Source organism: Terrapene carolina, unplaced genomic scaffold, assembly GCF_002925995.2.
Source record: "Terrapene carolina triunguis isolate 2854851 unplaced genomic scaffold, T_m_triunguis-2.0 Scaffold179, whole genome shotgun sequence".
NCBI classification, from domain to species: domain Eukaryota; kingdom Metazoa; phylum Chordata; order Testudines; family Emydidae; genus Terrapene; species Terrapene triunguis.
Genome location: NW_020664530.1, coordinates 12,071,983 through 12,088,437, shown reverse-complemented (window position 1 = coordinate 12,088,437; position 16,455 = coordinate 12,071,983). Strand labels below are relative to the sequence as shown.

Sequence of the window (16,455 nt, the reverse complement as noted above, 5' to 3'; positions counted from 1 at the left end):
CAAGAGTTTTTAAATCTAATCTCTTGGCTGTGTGTGGCTGTGGCTGTGTGTGTTGGGGGCTCACTTTAGAGTTTTTATAATCTTCTCCTTCCTATTTTCATGACATTTTAAGAAAACATCTCTCAGGCTTGTTTAGATTCAAAGTTGGCTGATGTAATCCTTTCACTGGCTCCATGTCTTCAGGGTTTGGTTATGGTTACACCTTCAGCTTCTGAATACGCAGTATGCTTAATGAACATGCAACACACATCTAATTGTCTTTGTTCTCTTGTGGCAGGAAAACCTTAGATAACTTTAAAGGTTAGTTTTAACTTCCTTTTTATCCAGGTGTTTCTGAGAGAAGTTCAACAGGAACTGAAATTCTTTTTTTAAAAGTCCAAACACTCTTGTTCTTTTGCATAGAAGTTTTTTAGTTCTCCAAATAGGCTCTTAAAGTTAAATAAATTCTTAGATTTTAGCTTAAATAGTTACAAAAAATCATCAACTTCTTTAATAACAATTTTTGCAGGGTTGATTCTTCTTGTCTTCCTGAGTTGGGTGAGGGAATTGCTGCTTGAGTATGCCAGATAGTTTGCTAAATAATCCCCATTAATATAAATATTTTATACTTACATCAGTAATCAATTTAACAAGGTCATTGGATTCCATGATAGTACAAAAAGCATTTTACTATTTACATAGCAATGATTTTAGGAATTACCTTTCACCAGGGCTTGCCATCTCAACATTTAAGAAATAAACAAAGGTTGTCTACAAAATATTTCTCAAGTATAAATGTTTTTCTTAAGGCTTCAAGGAGCAAGATTTTAGAATGACTGTGAAATAATTCTCTTTACTACCAACTTTTTCGCTTCTGATAATACATCCCTATACGTGACTTCTTTTTGCTGTTAACATCCTCTTGAAGTCAGGACCTAACTCTTTTGCAAGGTCTGTTGTTTGAGATAAACCATTTCTTTTCCAACTGACATTTTAGACAACAGATGTGTCCTGTTCTGTGATAAGATACTCTGGTTTAGATGCCTGGTAGGCCAAATGGCGTTTACCAGTTGCAGTATACAATTTGCAATTAAAAACTGCTATCAGATATTCTATACCAAGCACCAATCACAACAACCAAGCTTACATCCATTTTTCAAAACATAGCATGTAAGATATTAGTATAAAAAAATAAAGCAACATAGGAATTAAAATAGCATTTCAGAGTTAGTATAAATATCCCTAGGGGTAATAAAAGTGGTTTTCTCTCCCTGGACACTTGAGGAGTTTGTCACGTTGACAGTCAACAGAGTTCCTAGGAGTTTCCTTAGCTTGGACATTTCATATAATTAAATAAATAAAAAATATATGCGTGTGAGGAACTTTTCTACAAGCACCATATGCATGAAAGTAGTGATAACTATCTCCTAAGGTTCAGTAAAGGTACAGGCAAGTTTGTAATGACCTAACATTAGAAGAGTAAATTTATAATAATTTTATCAAAGTCACTTTTGCATCAGTAGTGAAGTTCCTCTATCACACATGCACATATGGGGAACTGCAGCTTTTCAGTCCATTCTCTGTGCCCTAATTGCATTAAGCTCTCATTTTCCAAATCAGAACTCATTGATTTGAATGCTTTCCAAATTATCTATCCTGTTAATCTTTAAGAACAATTCTCTGTAAATTACAGTACAGAAAATCCTTTTCCCATTTGTAAGTGAATACAAAACAGGCTGTACTAGATAAATGTACTCCAGGATGTGCATGTTGTTTCTTGTATCCTGGACTGTACCTGAATACAAAATGTGTATCTGATTTGTGCAGATCAGGGATACTCAGACCTCAGTGGCTAAATCACACTGTTTTAATATTATGTGCTGCAAAAGAGCCACAGGAGACGCATTAAATGCTACATCTACACCAGTGATTCTTGGGCTTAGGCTTGTGAGCTGCAAGTGTCTCTTTAATGACCACTAGCACAGTTCTGTCTCCAGTTACTTTTTACTGAATTTTGATCAGCTAACTGTCCAGGCATGGAATAAATTGAAGCCTTTATTTAAGATTAAAAGCCATGTGGAAGGCATGGTCAAATACTGATTCTCAAATAAGAACATGTATTATTATAGTCTATCATATTTTTCTACAGTCGTAGCTACACATGAATGTAACCTTTGTCATGCATGATGAGTAACATAGTTACAGTTCAATGTCTCCTTTTTGTATGTGAGATTGAAGTACAGTACCACTGTTACTTCCTGTTGAAATAACTTAATTATGTACATTTAGATACAGTAACACTAACGTTAAAGTCAAAACTGAACTGGAAAGCTTAAAATCAGTATGTTTATTCCCAAAAGAGTCCAAATGTATAATATCTATTTTATTATTTTCTGTGATCTCTAAAGGGTATTTTGGTGGGAGGAGGTAGAAGAATACTACTGCCAGCTCCTCTCCCTCAATTCTGTGAGAACTTCACTTATCAGAGGCATACTTCCATTCCAGCTCAGCCTCGCTCATTCCACACATAAAATTGCATCATGCCCCCTGTGCAGTTTGGAGCTATGTAGGCACAAAGCCAGTAGAACATTTGCAACCTCTTAAGAGAAGTCATTACATAGATTCATGCACTGAGTATGCTCTAAAAATCCCTGTAAGTTAGACAAATCATAGCAAGACCACTGAAAGCCACATATGGACCTATGGTATATCTCCCTGCCAAATTTTTAATCTCTTAACACCAACCACAGAAGGCTTAGAGCTATTATTTTTAAGTCCCATTATTAAAAAAGGGGTGGCAGGGGAGATGAAAGTGTGCATTCTCTCTTCTCAAATAACTGAATCAATTAATCAATTTCACTCAACTGTTAAAAATAATTTGCTGTGAGTGATGAATCTGCCAACTTTCACCCTCAAAAGTTTTGAGTAGCTGAAAGTGATCTTTTTAGAATTGAAACAGTTGTACAAACTTTATAGGCATCACTGTGTTCTCTGCCTAAAATTATAGCAAAATCCGCTTTGACTGGGGAATCCAAGGGATCAGCAAAAACTGACTGTGGGCTTCTCTCTAAAAGATGAATAACACATAGTGGGAGTCTTTGAGCTATTCTGAAGTGGTGGCTGATGAACAGGAGTTGCTAAGCAGAGCTGATCTGCATGTGCCTATGTATGGTTCATATTTGGGTGTGTGGATAAAGCTATTCATGGGTATTTAGTTTATATATGTGGAGGTGATGTCCTTGTGATAAACTTACCATGCACCTTTGGCCTCCTCATCTGCCCCGTGCTCATTATTATGTAATCTAGTTTGCCCGAGGACTATTTCTAATACCGAAGTAAGCATACAGTATCCACTCCAATGCGAGTGGCATTACAATAGTTGCTATAAAGAGATGCAGTTGAATGTTTCTTTTCCTTCCATCTACAGTATGGAATGCTACTGTACCAGAACTACAGAATTCCCCAGCAGAGAAAGACCGTGCTTCCCCACTTCTCCACTCCAGTTGTAAGTACTGAAGTTACTTTTAAATAGATTGCCAGTCCTCCATCCTTGTGTAACAGTTTTGCAGTGGCTTACGTGATAATTCATACTTCTCTGAATTAGAAAGCTTTGCACTGTTCAATGGTGTTCATGAAATGTCTTCCCAGATGAGACTCTATTCCTTTATTAATACACCCAAGCATCCTATTTGTTTTAACTGCTGCTGTGCACTGAGCAGAAGCCACCAATGAGCTATCCACAACAATCCCCAAAAGAGGGTCCTATAATTTTTAGGGTCTGCTCCTGCGTGCATAGAAATGGACTTAAATGGAAATAAGCTTTAGCCCTCAAAGTCTATAAGTACAAACTTCAATTATGTTTGCCTGTATGCAAGGTAAACATCACCGTCAATAATGATGCTCAATCTCCAAACATTTCCAAATCCATCTGGAGTTTTTTTCCCCCAAAACAAATTGAGTTACTTCTTATTCCTAACTGCAGTTGCATGAATGTGACTGGTTGTTAGGAGCCTTGTCCAGGAGCAGTTTTTATTAATTCCACAAGTAAATAGGGAATGTGAGAAAGTACCTGCTCCATTTTCCCTCTTTTTGATAGCTGTATTTTAGGATTCATATTTTGTACATGCCTCTTTTTAATCTGTACAAGTGAATTCCCCGTAAGTCAAAGTAACTGAAAGAGGAAAGAGTTTTTGTACTTTCACTGCTTTGTACTATGCCTGTGTGGGTTTTGTTGTTGTTGTTGGGTTTTTTAATTAGAAACATATATATCTGATTCTTTGATCATGTATACTTCCTGGGGCAGCTTGATGACAGTGCTGTGCTCCAGAAAGTATTAGAGTTACAGTCCAAAGTCAGCGCCCTCATTCTCCTGGCTGTAAGAAGAGCAGCACCTCATCTGTCTGGTGGGAGCAGTGGAGTTAGCTCACTATGAAAGGAGCTAGAACATGGGGGTTTTGTGGGGTAGGGGAAAAGATGGGCAGTTTTGGCACCCAGCCTTTTTGGGGACAACATTAAAACAAATTCCATATAATGATAGTACTGTGAATTTCTTAGAATCAAGGATTTAAACTGGTTTGTATTTTCTATACCATTAACTGCAAAAGAATATTCTTGAAATCAACGAAAGATCTGGAAGCAAAACTGTTTTCTTAAATTGTAACTTTCCTGGGTTTTGAAACAAGTGAAAATTCCTTTTCAGAGAAGTGTATCTGAAAACTCACTAGTAGCAATGGATTTTTCGGGACAAATAGGAAGAGTTATTGAAAATCCTGCTGAAGCACAGAGTGCCGCTTTGGAAGAAGGCCATGCTTGGAGGGTAATGATCTTCTCTTCGTATTTAACAAGTGCCCATTGAGAGCTGGAACACGCAGTGCGCTATGAAGCTAATGCAGTGATGGTCACAGTATAGCTTAGCACGGACTTGAAACATTCACGCTGCAAGCATGCAGATATGAAAGAGTCAATTTCCATCTTGAGTGTAACTGTCACATTCACAACAACCTTCTACCACTGCTTCTCTGTCCCCCTAGTGTCCAGAGGAAGGTTGAGGGGGAAAGCAGACCCACCAGAACTTTACTGCCAGTTTGCAAAGCCAGTCTCTGAGGAGGAATATGTCAAATTAAATGCTTCCCCACATGGAAGAGGCTGGGGCTGTGACTAATGGCTTGCTCCCAGTAAGTTTAACTGCAGAATATACAAGAGGCAGGACCTCTTGGAATGAAAACTGATGTAACTTGTTTATAGTGTCATGTGGACAGACAGCTGCAGTACAGGTTTTCCCACACACTCATCCGCTAGGGAATAGAAGTTATTACCTGAAGCACTAGTAGGTGCTCGCTGTATGGGAGACAGACTCATCTTGCTTCATTGAATACATAGTGTGTTGACTGGGCAGAAGCATATTGATAGGTCTTTTTTTTCCTTTCTACATGTTGAGTTTTCGTTAATTAAGACCCAGCTTCTATTTTAAGTCAACAGAAGTGGGCCTCTGCTTGTAGACTAGCCCCCCTCCCCTCAGAGCTGCATTTCTCTTTCTCTTCATTGCATTAAACTTCCCTGCCCCAGTTTCTTGTATATTAAATCTGTACTGCACGTCTTCTAATTCTCTCAAGTCAAGGTTTCAGACTGGATTTAATGCTAACTAATTTATTCTGCAGAAACGCAGCACAAGAATGAACATCTTAGGTAGCCAGAGTCCACTCCATCCTTCCACACTGAGCACAGGTAAATTTGTATTACATAATAGCAGAGACCTTTTTGGGACAAAGCAAATTAATGTTTAATGTAGAAATGGAGCCCAAAGCTGTGAAAATCAGATCCTGATTTCAGACACCCTAAAAGTTTTAAATTTTAAGGTGAAATTCTGTTCTATCGCTAATGACAGGATAACTAAAAATTTAATGCAATGTAAAAGCCAGCAAGTGTAAACATTTTTAAGTCAGGAGACTAAGAATTAGTCTTCCATAGGAGGAGGGACTTCTCCTTTTAAAGGGGCACTCAAATTTGATTACAATTCTAAATTTTGCAATCTAAATTTTATACAAATCTAGACCCATAAATATTTGCACAGTTTGGATCAAATCCAACAGTCAGATACTACTTCTTTCAGCATGATCAATGCCTGTATTATACTGTTATGCTCTGTAAATAGTAACAAATAGGATTTTAAAATTACATCATCGTTAATTATTACTATACAAACAAAAAATTGGTTGCTCATAAACATGACTATTTTTTTCAAGTTGAATGTCTTGTTAAGATTGTAATCTTAATGATGCACTAGTATCTTGCATTTAATCTCCTTGGGTTTTTAAAGGGGAAGTTCATACTCCTTAATGTTGGCTTTATATAAGATTTAAAGTTTTTACTTCATTCATATAGGTGAGGGTGCAGGATGAGGGGAGTTTTCACCTTTGTTACTATTGTTCAAACATACTACAATGCTAAAACTTTAGCAGATGCCCTCTGTCTCATATGGAATAACTTTTCAATTAGGAATACATTTTAAAGTATTTTAAAATCCCATATAGAGGACTAGGTATCTTTGTCTAGTCACTTCTAAATTTGTGGTATCTTTAATTTGGAAGGATGAAAGGGAGGTGTTTTTCATTCTATAACTCAAATGGCTGAAGGTGTTAAACTTTCCTTGCCTGGTCTCAACCTGGATGTGATATATCAAGAAGTTTTACCTCCAGGGAGAATTTTTTTCAGGAATTTGTGGAACTCGGTGCTATAACAAAATTGCATATGTTGTATCTATAAACAATAAAATACCTTGATTTAAAGCACATGCAAATGGTATCTCAGGTCTGTCATTGGACACCTCAGACTTTACTGGAATCTTTGAAGAGATTTCAGTCTTTAACAAATCTTCAATACCTTCAACAATATACACATTTCTTTTAAAAGTTTTGATACATAATTTTCTAGATAGAAATACTTATTATACATCTTGATGCTATTAACCATTTCCCCCTTCTCTCCCCCATCCCTGCTCAGTTATCCATAGGACACAGCACTGGTTTCATGGCAGGATCTCTAGGGAAGAGTCCCACAGGATTATTAAACAGCAAGGGCTTGTGGATGGGTACGTATTTATTATTATCCCTCAGTATCATAGAGATTTTTTTAAAAACAAATAGTCTTTACAATGTACAGGATCTTTATGCAGAAAAAGGAGAAAGCAACTGTCTAAAATTTCACTCCCTGAGCCACCAATTTCACCCCCTGACCATGAACAAAGACTGTAGGTTTGGATAGTCAGGAGTTGGTTAAACCCTCTGCAGTACTCCAGCATTGTAAGTGCTCAAAAGTACTCATTCTCCCTTGACTTTCCTTAAAATTCTCTGTGTCTAAGAGTGCTGTTTTCTGGAGGTCACTCATCATGATGTCTTGTTCCCGTAACGTGTCTTTGAGCTGTTCATTCATACCTTCTGGGGGTCACTCCAAGTGCTCCAGTGATCACTGAAATTGACCGTGTACTAGTTTTTCATAATCATTCCACTTCGTGGCAAAGTTCTTCATGCTTCACCATCTTCTGTTCATGTTCCTTTTCTATGTTCTGTCTGCTGGTATGGCAACATCAGTTAACAAAGTCTTGTTGGTTGTCTTTTCTACAACAACTATGTCCGCTGTGTTTGCCTGCACCGTTCGGTCTGTGACAATTGTCCGGTCCCATAAAATCTTAGCCTCTTTCATTCTCTAGAGCAGGGGTGGGGAACCTCCAGCCTGCATGCCGGATCCAGACCCCTGCTTAATTTCATCCGGACCGTGGCAAGTCTTCACCCCGCGGGCCGGAAGCCCTGAGCCTCAGTGCCCTCCACGGGGCTGGAGCCGTGACCGCCGGCTTGCCCCACTGCGGGGGAAGCTAGAGTGCCAAGCCGGTCGGTCGGCTGTCCCTGCAGCCCTGGCTAGGTGCAGCGGCGATCAGGAAAGCTCTGAGTCCACGTGCGCCTGCCCCTGCAGCTCCCATTGGCCGGGAACCATGGCCAATGGGAGCTGCGGGGGGTGGCGTCTGCAGATGCACCGCTGGCAGCACACACCACACAGAGCCGCCTGGCCACATTGTGGCCACGTCTGGGAGCGGTGCGGGGCCAGGGTGGGAGGGATCCTGCCTTAGCCCGCTGCACTGCTGACTGGGAGCTGCCTGAGGTAAGCGGTGCCCGGTCGGAGCCCGAAACCGTCACCCCCTCCTGCATTCCTACCCCCGGCCCGAGTCCTGAGCCCCCTCCTGTACCCCAACCCACTCCCAGAGAATGCACACCCACCCCGAATCCACTGCCCAAGATCGGAACCCCCTCCTGCACCTTGACTCCCTCCCAGAGCCTGCACCCCCCACCCTGAGCTCCCTGCCCCAGCCATGAGCCCCCTCCTGCACCCCAACCCCCTGCCCCATACCTGAGCGCGCTCCCGCACTCCAAACCCTCAGCCCGGAGCCCCCTCCCTCACCCTGAGCCCCTCATTTCTGGCACCACCGCGGGGCCTACCTTCTGTTCTAGTGAGTCTACTCACCATGGAAGCTAGGTTAGGATTCATTTGTGGTAGGGCAGCTAATGGTGGCTCAGGTCCCCAGGGTGCCGTATTGCCCAGATACCTCAGGCTCTACGTTACAGGGATTTAGGAATGTAATGCTTCCCTGCTAGTCACATTCTTGACCAAAGCACCATACAGTGTTACCATAAGGAAAGAGGTGAAGGTCTTTTTTATAGCTCAAATATGTCCCAGAAAGTCAAGAGTATGCTTAGCTGATGTTTCTGGCACTTGCTCGTCTCTTCTTGAAGCATCAGGGCTGTACAGGGGTCCTGTTATAGAAGTATTATTGACTCTCAGCTCCATAGATACAATCATAATCCAAGGAGAGAGGAGTACTCTGACATGAGTGTTTTTCAGCAGTGGCGTAACTCCCTTGCCTGCAGAAATGCAATGAACAGATGGGACAGTGATCACTGCAGTGCAGGTGTGTGGCGCTGAAGTTTATTTCAGCGGTCACAAGAAGTTAGAATGTGTTCTTTTTGTCCCTGGAACTCTAGACAGTTCTTGCAGCTCAACCCTGGAAAACATTGCTCCTGGCATACTGGTTACTTAGAAGGCCTGCCCAGAAATACACTTGACTTCCTCACAAGCTGAGTGGCAACTGTCACGTTTCGAGTGTATTACCTAAGGTGTTCTCTCATTTCCTTTTGTATGAAGAAGTTTTCCTTTTGTCTACTTCATGGGGAATGCTAAGTGAAGAAGAATTCTTGGAGTAGATGCCTAAAGTTTTGGAGCTCTTTTCTCCTCCAAGTACACAATTCACCATTTGGCTGGGTTGGCTGGCTACCTAATTTGAGGGTCACATGAAAGAAATGGGGGTCACATTAGAAATGACGTCAGTGAAGTACACTAATGCAATGTGAGTGTAAACCTTTGCAGCCACCCCTGCCTCCCAGAGTACATTTTCAGCTAATTTTACGGAGGAAAAATGCTCTTACGGGTGCTTGCATATGTTCTCCACCTCTTTGTAGCATGGAAACTGCAAATGTGTAGTCACTGTTAAGAGAGTTCTTTGCATTGTTTCTGAGTAATTATACCTGTTCATCTAAAAGCTACTGCTATCACAGTGCCATTTGTCTTGCTAGCATAGGATACTGGAGAAGAGAGGTAGTTTCTTCGTCTCTTTGTGTCTCCAAATCATCCTATAGGAGCCCAAACAAGAATATTTTCTTCATGAGCTTAGTTATTGGCAATGGAAAGCCCAATTACAGAGCCAGCAAACCCCATAGAGTATGTAGGTGAAGTAACATAATCACATTTCTTTTGCCCTGTCTCTGCTTGTTGCTAGCGTTGCATGAACCTGGGTTGGTAAGAACTCGAAGAGAGCAAATTACTATGTAAGAAATTGCCCTTTAACACCACTGAAGGAGGAGGAGAAAGAGAGTACAAAATGACAAAAGATCTGATTTTAGAGCAAATGAGTCACATTATTCAAGTTTGTACTAAAAGAAAATGGTCTTTCCTAGGCTGTTTCTCCTCCGGGACAGCCAGAGTAATCCAAAGGCATTTGTGCTTACACTGTGTCATCATCAAAAAATCAAGCATTTCCAAATCTTACCGGTAAGTGTTGACCAAATAGTTTTCTCATTCTATTTGTTCTTCATAAAACCTTTGTCAGTGTATATAGAGGACTATTTATGGACATAAATTACTAGTGCAATAAAATATAATGACAGTGTTCAGAAACAGAACTCTTTTTTGGCATTTTTCAGTCTGTCTAAAAATATCCTTTTGGTCATCGCTTTGCCTGCTAGCATAAACATCAGAATCAAGGCGTAGAACTGATGCAAAGAACTATGATCTCTACAGCTGATTAAAACCACAAGAATTGGTTACCTTTATCTCCATTGCACTCTTTTGATGGCAAGAAGGCTAATACTAGAATATTTGTGGAAAGGGATTTTTGTTTCTTTTTTTGCTTTTATGATTACCTGAGGAATTAGGGGCCTGAATTTGTAAGTTAAAACCGAAGTTTCTCAAAAAATAAATGCCCTCTAGCCAAAAGACATTCTAAACCCTTGAATGGGACTAGCATATCTACACAATCAGCCTAAAATGTTTAGATCAAATGATTATCAAGTCGCTCTTAACCTACAGGACCCTAGTATTATTCTCTGGCCTTGGCTACACTTGCACATTATACCGCAATAAAGCCTCTCAGAGCGCTCTACCTTACTCCCCGTCCACACTGGCAAGACATGTAGAGTGCTCTGACTCCCTGGCTGGAGCGCTACTGGTACTCCACCTCCCCGAGAGGATTAACAGCTGTTGCATATTGGGCCACTTCAGTGCCAGTGTAAACGAGAAGTAACGTTACAACCGTCCCATAATCCCCTTAACTGAAGTGGCCTCTCTTGTCTTTGTTGTGAACTCGAAGTGCCCTTTCAAAGCTCCATTCCGGAGTGCCGGCTGCTTATCTGGTCTGAGGAAAAAAACAAACAGCTAATGTTTGCTTTGAGTGAGTGAGAGAGAGGCGGGGGGGTGGGGCCTGAACTTACAAGACAGCATGCTGGCACACTCTCAGCACCCCAAAACCCACTCTGTCTCCCTCCACACTCCCTGTCACACTCCACCCCACCCCCATTTGAAAAGCATGTTGCAGCCACTTGAACGCTAGGATAGTTGCCCATAATGCACTGCTCCCAATGCAGCTGCAAATGTGGCCACACCAGTGCACTTTCAGCTCTCGGTGTGGACAGACTGGAGCGCTTTCCGTAGTGCGCTTTCCGAAGCCCGGTTTAACTTAAAGCGCTCTACAGCTGCAAGTGTAGCCAAGCCCTGTGTCTCCCAAATACAGTAATCAGCTAACAATTATTTGAGTAGGGCTTTTGCATTTTACTTAATGGAGAGGCGGACAGTTGACTGAAAACCTGTAGAGAATTTATCACACCTTTCAAGTCCCCTGGCCATCCACTCTCATAAGAACTTTTCTAGCTGGGATTAAGGAATGTTTCTTTCAGTGGAGTTGTGGGTGCTTAGCACCTGTGGCAGTTGGACCATTAATAGTTGTTTGAGCCCTCAGAAACTGAGGCACCAAAAGCCCGTCAACACTTCTTTGACAGTGTTTGAGTCACGGATGGAAATGCAGAACTTGTTTCCTGGTATCTGGGGTTCTTCTGGAAGGTCTGGTTTAGTTTAGTACAGCAAAATATGTGCTTTTAAGAGATGTTTCCCAGCTGGAGTCTACACTGTGAACTGAAGGTGTAATTTCCAGCTCGAGGAGATATACTCGCACTATTTCTGATCAAACTAGTGTGTTAACAGGAGAAGTGTAGCTGCTGGGGGGAAGAGAGGAACTAGCTTCCCTGAGTGTGTACCTGAATATGTACTCATGGTGACATGAGCAGTTGGTGGGGCAAGCCACCCTGAGTATATGCCAATGAAAGACCATAGGTGCGTACTTGGGCTGCTAGTTCCTCACACTGCCATGGCTATATGTCTGTTTTTAGCTCTCTAGCTCAGAGCTAGTGCAGGTATGTCTCTGAACTGGAGGTGTAATTTCCAACTTGAGAAGTGCAGACATACTCTAAGGTGGTGGAAAGTGCCAGGAAACTCTGTGAATGTTTGGTCTCTGCAGTCATTCGGTTACAATTCCACACCTCTCCAGTGAGTGAAAAAAACAAATAAAAGCCCTACCTCAATACTTGTTGTAAGCTGGTTAGGACTTTTTCTGGAGCTGTTTGTGCAGGCGAAGCAGGAACTTGGTACTTATGAATCTCTAAGGACACTTCAGGCTATGGGGCCAAATTACCTTAGATGAGACTGGTATAGTGACAGTGACTTTAAGAACGATATTTCTATTTTGAGACCTATTAAGTTTTTAACTTAACCAAAATAGATAAGGGGTTTTGTGCATCACAGGCTCCTAAATGACAAGCTGTAATTTGTGCTTATTTTTTCTTACATGAGATCATAAGATCTAGAATCTTAACTTATTGCCATACTTGGGTATTCTAATATGCTGCCTAATTTGGAAAGGACTTCTTATTTCCCTAGTGTGAGGATGATGGACAGATATTTTTCAGCCTCGATGATGGGAATACCAAATTCTCTGACCTAATTCAGCTTGTTGAATTCTACCAACTAAACAAAGGAGTCTTGCCCTGCAAACTCAAACACCACTGCATCCGAGTGGCCTTATGACCTTCCATCTGACACTCACTGAAGACTGGATTTGCTGGAAGACTGGATTTGCTAGAAGAACAATTGTAAGAGAATGTTGACACTGGGGAATTGGCAGATGTGTAAGTTGGTTTAAAAATATTATGCACCTTGGGACTCTGAAAGGGATGGATTCAACTGGTGCCAACAGACCAAGATTTACTGGTTTGTCCAACACCTAAGAGTGAGTGCTGCTGAGTGTCCCAGCATCCCAAAAATTTGGCGGGAGGGTATGTAAAATCATAATCAAATCTTGAAACAAAACTGGAATCTATCTTGGCTGGGCCACTTAACAGAAACAAGTGATGAAGAGAAATCTTTGAAAAGAACTCTTGCCCTGGGATAATCTTGACAATTAAGACTAGTGTGTTAACTTTTTGTATTGATCACTTTTTTTTTTTTTGCACTCCTATTTGTTTCGGATATTGTATGCAGCCTATATTAGGAGCTAATGTGGCTTTTAAATTCATGCAAGAGTTGGGTATTAATCTAAACCCTAAAATGTATGAAATGCTTCAGCCTAAAAGGATCTAGAAGAAAACCCAGAAGAGTGTGTGTGCGTGTGTCACAAAACATCTCTGGATACCTGAGGTTCTCTCCTCTTTGAAGAAGCAGTGTGAATACAATTCTAAAAGAACATACCGCCATATGTACTCTTAAAACTGTTAACTTTTAGCATAATGGCTGTAGTATGTTTGTGGCATATTAGTGGTACCCAGTCATGCAAAGACTGTATTAGTCAGACTCTATGCACAAATGTTTGAACCTTTTTTACTTACTGATGGTGGTGGTTTGGGTTTTTCAGCCTGTTGATTTTGTTGAGGAAATTTACTATTCCTAAATGAAATTGTATGACCACACTTGGATTTGGAACCAGCTGTTTTTGTGTGGGAAAAGTACTTACACTGATAGTCTACTTATTATGACAAAAGATCAGTGTTTTTAGCTTTATATCTCCTTGAATTTTCAGACTGTTTCAAAGAGCTGTCTTTCCAGATAGTCTACTTACAGTAACAATGATATGTAGCAAAGCTCTTTTAGGGTATAGGGCTTTAAAAGAACTTGTACCCCTTTTGCTTTTGGTAGGGTCATGAAAGTTTACATGATGAGGAACGTGCAAACTGGGTTTGGAAATCCATTTAACTATGACTGGCATTTTTTAATTTACTGCTGGCAACATCCATTTGACAACTGGTATTTGTGACAGACACAATAATGCATACCAGTATCTATTGTAAACTAGTATATATCCTGCCTTAGTGCTGGTTCATCATCAGAGCTACTTTATTGTTAATATTTAAATCAATTATTTAATGTTTACACAATAACACTTTCCCTTCTGTTGATAAACCAGTATTGAAGCTAGGTAAGTACAAGTTGAATGCTCTCATTGGACTGCCGTACTGCATATATCACTGTCACTCTTTTAGCAAGATAGTCAATAGGTACAGGAGGTACTATTGAATTAACTTTATTTTCAAATACTCCACACAGTTTATACATAGCAAGAAGTGTTTCACCCTGGTAACTTTCAGAATACTGTGGTGAGCAGAACTGTTTTCTCTTAAGACAGTAAATGATTTATACCAGCTAGTCTATGGTGATCTCACCCTAATTAATATTTGTCACAGGGTTTGCTGAAATCCTAGCCACCTGAAAGGATAAAGAAGGAAGAACAATTCTGTACCTTTAGGTCTTCATGTAGTGTTGAGAATAGTTTAAGACAAAAACTATAACCTGCCCGAGTCATCCATATCAGCTGTAACTATGTCAATGGTATAGAAACACTGTATTTTAGTTTACAGAACACATTCTAGTATTTTTTTTCCATGTAATGTCTACATATAAAAATGAAGAAACTTGATTTAGTTTGTAGTGAAAACTTCTGGATTTTTAACTGTACATACTGAATTGAGTGTTCCTGCTTTTTAGTCAGTTAAAATGTATTTTAAAACCTTGAAATTAAGCTAACTTAAGTCTCAGACTTCACTCTGCATGCTTCTATTTGGCCCCTCTGAAGTGGGAAAAAAAATTGTATTGATTACATTCTTATATTCACCAATTTCAGTAAGACCATTTATGCTGTAGTTTTAAGGTTTTTTGTTTTTTTTTTCTGTTTACATAGTTTAGTCTCATCCATTTTTCCAATAGGCAGTTAGCATTTGCAGTGTTTCATATTTATAAAACTTGCATTTTATTTAATTTGAGAATGAAAGTTTGACTATGAATCATGATTTTGTATGTAGATGGTTGACTTAGTATTTTGTACCTTTCCCAGCTAACGTGAACTGTTTTGAGAAAGTGACCACTTTCCAAGTGGCAGAAATCTTACTTGAGCAGATCACTGGTGTTTTTGTTTTGTTTTTTGTTTTGTTTTTTTTCTTTCTGCTGGAAAATAGTCAGTACCACCTTAAACTTTTCCAGCCGGTTCAGCTGGCTGCCAGCTTAGAATACCAAGGACTGAAGGACATTTGACTCTTATTTTTGTATTTAAATGACATGAATGTAAAGGGGATGCTCAGGGTTGTTTTGGAGCCTGTTGAATTTTTATCTTTTTTTGCCTGTGATTTTTATTTTCTAAATAAATACTTCATGTAGCAATCTTGAATATGTCGAGAAGGAAAATGCCAAACCATTTTGGTAATAAAGTTACTAGTTAAGTTATGTTACAATAGGTGTTAAAGTACAGAAACATTTTATTTGTTAATTACTCTTGAAGAAACACGTGCCTCAGTTTAGATGTTTTGTCTTATCTTTTCTGCACTAAATACCTGACAGTCTGACCAATCAATGCACCTTTCCAGTGGCGAGACTTGCTTATTGTAAATTATATTGTCACAATGCAAGATTTTAGTAACTGTAAAATGGAATAAAGTTAAAAGTTTTCAGGGAATGCAAAAGGTATTAACTTAAGAGACAAAACCTTTATTCAATATGCTTTGCTTCATACTGTAAATAGCTTTTTGGCTTGTGAACATAATTGTAATCTTTCAGGTATTTTTGTACAAATAAGGGACTGATATTCTGTTTCTTGTAATTAGAAATAAACATTAATACAGTGCTATTCATTTTATATTTGGAATTAATGTCCTTTTTTTGCGGCTACAGTATGTTAATCACTGTTGACTTGATACTAAACTATTTTGGGTGGATTGCTATATGTTAAAGATCTCTTTAAGAATACTCAAAGGAAAATGGAATCCTACTAGACTTTTTGCTACTGGCTGTTGGGCCTAATGATTATTGATAGGACAGTTTGCCATAGAGTTTCCACATTGGATAGCAATTCATTTAAACTAACCTCACTGTGTCTTCCTTTCACAAATACAGCGGGCATCTCGGGGTAATTTAAATCCAACTCCTTATTACAGTTTTGATCGCGAGTTAACGTGTCTTGTTCAGGTCCATTCATCTTCTCTGGCTTGTCCCCTGCTAATCGCTTAAAGGATTTTTGGCAATCCCCTAAATTGCTGGTCCTTTCTTCAGTACTTGCGTTATTTTGTTTATAAACATATTCTCCTCTCAGACAGTTTTATGGTGCCCACTTCTACATGATTGTTTTATACATCTCAATTATATTGCAGCTTAATCTTTTTCCCGTTAATCATAAACTCAATTTTCTGGTCCTCTCCACATAGATAATCCCTGAGCTAGAACACCTTGTTATTCATAGTAGAATAGTTGACTCTCTACTATCACCATAATCAGGGGTGCGGCAGCACCCCCTGGCTTGAGTGGTTTCCATCATATACAGGATTACAGTTTGCCTCAATGGCTCTCGGC

At 39.8% G+C, this 16,455-nt stretch overlaps 1 protein-coding gene across 1 annotated transcript in view; it reads left to right on the top strand.

The window, feature by feature from the left end:
* The window catches only part of LOC113406996 (growth factor receptor-bound protein 10), a 199,974-nt gene extending 184,249 nt beyond the window's left edge, over window positions 1-15,725 (top strand). The window contains exons 12-17 of the mRNA XM_026654026.1: window positions 3,407-3,484; window positions 4,679-4,795; window positions 5,637-5,703; window positions 6,979-7,066; window positions 9,978-10,071; window positions 12,508-15,725. Coding sequence (XP_026509811.1) covers window positions 3,407-3,484; window positions 4,679-4,795; window positions 5,637-5,703; window positions 6,979-7,066; window positions 9,978-10,071; window positions 12,508-12,654 — 591 coding nt within the window. The 3' untranslated portion in view covers window positions 12,655-15,725. The remainder of the gene's footprint in view (window positions 1-3,406; window positions 3,485-4,678; window positions 4,796-5,636; window positions 5,704-6,978; window positions 7,067-9,977; window positions 10,072-12,507) is intronic.
* Window positions 15,726-16,455: the final 730 nt, after the last annotated feature.